The sequence below is a fragment of the Mastomys coucha genome, unplaced genomic scaffold, assembly GCF_008632895.1.
Source record: "Mastomys coucha isolate ucsf_1 unplaced genomic scaffold, UCSF_Mcou_1 pScaffold16, whole genome shotgun sequence".
NCBI classification, from domain to species: domain Eukaryota; kingdom Metazoa; phylum Chordata; class Mammalia; order Rodentia; family Muridae; genus Mastomys; species Mastomys coucha.
In genome coordinates, this window is record NW_022196898.1 from 2,152,637 (window position 1) to 2,159,252 (window position 6,616).

Here is a 6,616-nt window from a genome sequence, read left to right on the forward strand (position 1 = left end):
TGGGATGCCCACCTGTGACACATACAGGCCTGCCTGCTGTGTGGGATGCCCACCTGTGACACATACAGACCTGCCTGCTGTGTGGTATGCCCACCCATGATACAGGGCCTGCCTGCTGTGTGGGATGCCCACCTGTGACAGTGCCTGCCTGCTGTGTGGGATGCCCACCTGTGATACAGGGCCTGCCTGCTGTGTGGGATGCCCACCTGTGATACAGGGCCTGCCTGCTGTGTGGGATGCCCACCCGTGATACAGGGCCTGTTTGCTGTGTGGGATGCCCACCTGTGATACAGGGCCTGCCTGCTGTGTAGGATGCCCACCTGTGACATATACAGGCCTGCCTGCTATGTGGGATGCCCACCTGTGACAGGGCCTGCCTGCTGTGTGGGATGCCCACCCATGATACAGGGCCTGCCTGCTGTGTGGGATGCCCACCTGTGATACATACAGGCCTGCCTGCTGTGTGGGATGGTGACCTGAGATACAGGGCCTGCCTGCTGTGTGGGATGCCCACCTGTGACAGGGCCTGCCTGCTGTGTGGGATGCCCCCCTGTGATACATACAGGCCTGCCTGCTGTGTAGGATGCCCACCTGTGATACAGGGCCTTCCTGCTGTGTGGGATGCCCACCTGTGATACAGGGCCTGCCTGCTGTGTGGGATGCCCACCTGTGATACAGGGCCTGTCTGCTATGTGGGGTGGCCTATGCAGGCCCCGTCGGGGCCATCAGAGGCTCTCTTATGGACAGACTTAGGCAATTCCTTGGGATAACATTAAAGCAGACACAAGCATCTAAAGACAGAACAAATCAGAAGCAAGAGGGGTGCTCTGCAGGGAAGGCTTTCTTCCAGAGCAGGAGGATCATAAGGCTGGGGTGGATGAGTATGCTTAGGGTAAAGGCTTGTTTGTACTGGGCCTTTCTTTAACTCACGGATTTCCTGAGTTGTAGGATAGGCATCAGGGACTTTCTCCAGTTACACCCTCTCTGTGACCCCCTGTTCATGTTCTCTGATAGTTCTGTGTGCCTTGCTGTGTTGTTCTCATTGTCTTAGTTAAGGTTCTATTGCTGTGAGGAGACACCATGACCACAGCAACTCTTAAAAAGGCAAACATTTAATTGGGGCTGGCTTACAGCTTCAGAGTGAGTTTAGTCCACTATTCATTATGGTGAGAAGCATGGTGGCATACAGGCAGACCTGGTGCTGAGAGCTCTACATCTGGATCCAAAGATGGCAGAAGGAGACTGCCACACTGGGCATAACTTGAGTATAGGAGACTCGAAGCCTGTCCCCACAGTAACACACTTCTTCCAACAAGGCCATACCTCCTAATCTTTATAGCCAAGAACTCAAACTCATGAATCTATGGGGGCCCTTCCTATTTAAACCACCACACAAATCTAATATTTACAACCAACTCAGTTGAATTCTCTACTCTTTCCTTCTAATTTTTTTTCTTTCTTCTTCTATGTTCCTATGACAGGTGACAACGGTGACTTTCTCACCAATAGGAGGTGCCAAATAAGTGCTTGCTGAATTGATGGCTTATACCTTAGGGAATGTTCCTTACCTGCTCAGCCAGGATCTGCTGCTGCTGCTGTTGCTGCTGCTGCTGCTGCTGCTGCTGCTGTTGCTGCTGCCTCTGCTCCCGAAGGAACTGTTGCTTCTGATGCTCCATCAGCTGGGCTCGTTGATCCATTAGCATCTGCTTCATGATAGCTGCCTGTGGCTGGCTGCCTAGAAATCCAAGGCCCCCAGGACTGGCTCCGGAGACCATGCTGCCTGACCCTGGGGGCACAGAGCTCTGCATAGGGCCCGTGGTCCGGGGAAGACCAACCGCATGCTGCTCCTACAGGAACCAGAAGAAAGCAATTTAGAAATTCTGCTGGACCACTTCTGACATTTCAGGGGAAACTTCTGGGGAGGTGAATGGGGCTTGGGGATTCCAGGGGTCCAGAGTGGTGCCGGTTACACCTCCAGAAAACCATCTTGTTGGCCTCGCCATAGTAGAACTGGAGAGGCTTACAGGGGCAGGGAACAGAGAATGGGTCTGGGAAATGGGAAACCATGTCATCTGTTTGAGATGGCATGACATAGTGACCGAGCACTGGGAACTCAACACTCTGATTCTTTAAAGAAAGGAAACAGTCCTCAGGGTGGGCTCACCATAGACTCAAAGGCAATCCCACCCTCACCTTTCTTCATAATCCTAGCACTTACTGTTTACCTTGCTAAAATGGGTATCTTAGTAAATAGGAGAGACGTTCACAGAAGCCACATACTGCCGCAGTGCTAACAAACAGACCGCACGCTTGATGTTAGTCCAACTAGTCAAAACACTTGCTTTTGTGTATGTGTTACGTTATTTTGTGCGTGTGCATTTTAATTCTGTCAGGCAGAGGTTTGATAGTAGGAACTGAAAATATTTTGTTTTGACCAAAGCTATGTAATCTCAAGAAAGGGACTTCTGGGGAAGACCAAAGGGTTCAGTCGGAGGGGGAAGAGCACGAGAAGGTAACGGTAAGGAAATATAATCAGAGTGAGTTATATATATGAAATGAGAAATGATACATTTTTAAAAGATATGTAATCTCCTAATCTCTTTAAAAATAAAATCGCATCTCATGTGTCTGGGATAATTTCAGCACCAGGGACTGGATTGGAACTCTTGGTTCTATAATTATTTTTCAGAGACTTGACAGCAACTTATAAGGATTGACCCCCAGAGAATAGAGGTAATGTGTAAAATAGCTGATCCCAAAGAGCCCAAGGCTACCTGGAGAATGCTCTCAGAAGGGCTGTCTACACAGCTGGACAGTGGAGGCTACCAAGGGAAAATGCTAATGGGCACGGAAGGAATGTAGACACAACCGTCAGTTTCTAGACGCTCCTAGCAACAAAGTGGCAATGGCAAATGCTGTCTGAATGTCCTGTGGAAACAGTCCTTCCTTCCGGCCTGAGCACAGACGCACGGACTTAAATGGCATGCACATAAGGACAGGCACAGTAGTACCGTGAGGCATCCCCTCATGAGGCCTAACAAGAAGAATCAATAAAATAAAACATCTACTATTATTTTAAATTATAATCCAAGCTGGACTTTTAATATATAACCCCCTCTGAGTGGCTACTGTTTTGATATAGATGTGCCTGATTGTGCATGCAATTTTTTCTCAAAATACAGCAACAAGATTCTGTCTGCCTCTCCAGGGCCAGTTTGGGGCTGATTCCCTATTCCCCATAAACCTGGGCTTGTTGGCCTCCATCTTCTCTCTTTGCCTGGTGCTGACCCAGGCAGACCATCCTTTCTGGTGAAGTTCCACCTAATGCTTCATCCGTACTCACTCTGCCTCCCTGCACCCAAACAAAGCTGGATAAGCAAAACAAAGCGTATCACTTCTATGGCCCCAGAAACAATAGCGGAGGGAGTTATGGTTAGTATGTGAAGTTGTTCAGGTCACAACAGGATGGTCCCCCTAGGAGAACCAGGGTACTGATGCTGAGTCGACCTCAGTATTATTTCCACTTCCCTGAACTCAAAGTCTGCAGGGCCAAGCACACATAGCAGAACAGCCTATGGTCTAAATATGAGTCATGCTTTTTTGGTGTAAGTGCTGGCTAAATTGTGTGTGTGTGTGTGCTTCTATGTGCAGCTGCCTGCAGAGGTTAGAAGAGGGCATTGAATTCCTTGGAGCTGGAGTTCCTGGTAGTTGTGAGCCTCCTGGTATGGGGGCTGGGAACAGAATTCTGGTCTGAGAGAGAGAGAGAGAGAGAGGGAGAGAGAGAGAGAGAGAGAGGAGGAGGGAGGGAAGGAGGGAAGAAGGGAGGAAAGGAGACAGACAGAGAGACAGAGAGAGACAGACACAGAGAGACAGAGACAGTTTGCATTCTTAACTGCTAAACCATCTCCATGGTTTTTATTTATGCATGTTCTCTGGAATCAGCTGGAGAGCTATGAAATACTTTTAATGTTAATAAAGGCCCTTTATGGCTGCAGGTATCCAGGTACACAGGAAACTTCCCTGATCTTCTCGTTCAGCTTGCTACCAGTTTCTAAGCTACCCTTCCTACAGGATCAAGCTGTTCCTTGTCTCCTTGAGAGACAAATGGCTGACCAACCTAACGCTTCACACTAGAGCTAGCCGACTAGCAGAAGGACAGATAATAGTTTTTCTCCCATGCATTTCAGTCTGTTTAATACTTCACGGTGTTGATGAGGAAAGATTTGAAGGGAAAATGAGATCCAAGGAAAGACACCCCTTTCTTTAGCTTGTTTTTGAAAGGACTGTTCTATCTGGCCCTGTTTCTCTCCATGCGCTTTGAAATTTTATTGCTCATGTGACCCTCTGCATAGCTGAGGAATGTAGCCAGGAGCGAAGGGCTGCTTTCATAGCCTTCTCTCCCCTGAGAAAATAAGAGAGGCAAGCGAGGTGACGATGTTCATACACCCAGCCACATTTGGTCCCTGTGGGCACAGTCAGGCCATTACCTCTGGGGTTACTTTCTTTCCCCAAATGGTCCTGTCCCCAAAGTTATTAAGGTTCTCAATGCAGACTCCAGGACCCAATATGGCTACAACGTTGCCTTCCAAACCCAGCATTTTTCGGGCCTTCCCAGCAAGTGTACAGGTGTGTCCCAAAGTGTGAAAGCGCACCATGACTGGCTTTACAAATGAAGCTGGTGCAGGCTGTTTATGTCACGGGGCTTCTTTTAACCTCCAATCTAAGAGGGCTTAATGAGAAATAGTCTGTCAAATTCTAGGATTCCAAGTCCCTGCTCTTGTTTCTATGGAGGACACACACTGGGTTGTGCAATTAGAGGAAACCAGAGTGAGCTTTCGTCATGCGACATGTAATGCCTTGGAGCCAAATGATGCAGTATTTTTAGTTTTAATTACTGGTTTGTTCTCCACTCCCAGCCCGGCGACCTCCCCTTGCTTTCCATCCAGAATCTTAATACATTCTCCTCTCCTTGAATCCAATTTGCTATGCAGATCTTCCAGGCTCTCCAAATACTCTCACTTTTCAGTAAAATAAGGGGAGGGAAAAAAAGAGAGAGAGAGATCAAAACCAAAGAACCTGTCTTACACATTCACCTTCCGCTCCAGGGACAAGAGCTTAACAATTTTCTAACGGCTAGAGTGAGGGAGGAGGGTGTAAACAACACTCTAGCCTCCCCCAAAGAGGCAGTTTCCGACTTCAAAAATCAGAGGCGATAAAAATATCTTCCGAGAACAGCCAGCTGTTTATTTATAAACCCACTTGTGGGGAAACTTGCTTTCTCTGAAGGGATTTTTTTCCCCCAAGAACATGAAGCATTTGGGTGATAGAGGCCAGAGATGCGGCGGGTATGGAAGATCATTGGTTCCTGGGAGGGACAGGATGCGACATGCTGTGTACTTGGATCCAGCAGACCCTGGGCTTCAGCCTTTTTTTAGGTGGCCCCGAGGGGACCCTCTTGAGCAGCTGTCGTTCTGCCGGTGGCCCAGCAGAGGGTGGTGTGAGCCCAGGACCGCACTCCAGGCCTAGCGCTGAGTTCCCCCCACCCTCCTCACCCCCATCACAGATGGCTTAATCAGGGCTGGGTCCCCCGCCCCGCCCGGGCCGCCGTTGTGGACGTGGAGCCAGGCAGTCAAGTGTTCCTGCGTACAGCAGGTAGCCTGGCAACTGCGAGCATAATACGGAGCAGATGGTGTTCGCACGGCGTGATGGACATCACACACGACAGCCTGAGACAATCCAGGAATTCCCTGGTGGCTCGAGGCCCTCTTTGCACAAAATGAGTTCTCTCACCATGGCGGTGCATCTTAAGGGGTGGAGGTCTCTCCTTCCCTACTCTCTGACACCGAACTGGTTTCTTATTACGGACTTTTCTCCAGCCAGAGGGAAGAGGGACTTGTCGGGGTGGGGTGAGGGGTTGGGGGCAGGAGCAGGATGTGTAAGGAAAACGAAGGGGAGCAGGAAGAGATGCAGGGGGGCAGTGGCGGCCAGATCCAGCCGCACCTCGCTGTTGGAGAGAACAGGGTTCCTCTAGCCAGAGAGGCACAAAGCCTGTGCAGGGAGAAGAAACCTCTGCTCATCCAGCAACCGTGTGGCCTACCAGTCGCCCAAATGAAATTTAGGGTTTTCGTTAAAAAGTCCCCCGAGGCGTAATTTAGCCTCTTCAGCTCCAGCCTATCTGCTTACAAGTCCTCAGGGGGCTTCGGCAAAGCGCGCAGGAGTAGGGCCGGGAGCTCCAGGCTGGCCAGAGAGCGCCTCACTGCTTGGAGATCCTAACAAAGACCAAAGCTCATGAGCAGGGCGGGTGCCTTGGGGCCCCTGAGAAACTCAGCCTGACGCTCTGGGGGTGGGCATATTGCCCAGTGCCACTACCCCCGCGCGATCCTGTAGCATGGAGAAGTCAAGAGGAAAGGACATGTATGTAGGGCTGTTGTGGGTAAGAAAGAGTTGGAATAAATCAATAAGCAGACAGAAAACAAATTCTCTCTCTCTCTCTCTCTCTCTCTCTCTCTCTCTCTCTCTCTCTCTCTCTCTCTCTCCCTCTCTGTCTCTCTCTTCCTCTGTTTCTGTCTGTCTCTGTCTCTCCCTCTCCCTGTCTCTCCCTCTCCCCCCCCCTCTC

General features: G+C 50.0%; 1 protein-coding gene across 2 annotated transcripts in view; it reads right to left on the reverse strand.

The window, feature by feature from the left end:
• The window catches only part of Maml3 (mastermind like transcriptional coactivator 3), a 419,869-nt gene that overhangs the window by 9,108 nt on the left and 404,145 nt on the right, over window positions 1-6,616 (reverse strand). For both annotated transcript variants that reach the window (XM_031376215.1, XM_031376216.1), the window contains exon 3: window positions 1,569-1,847. In XM_031376215.1, coding sequence (XP_031232075.1) covers window positions 1,569-1,847 — 279 coding nt within the window. The remainder of the gene's footprint in view (window positions 1-1,568; window positions 1,848-6,616) is intronic.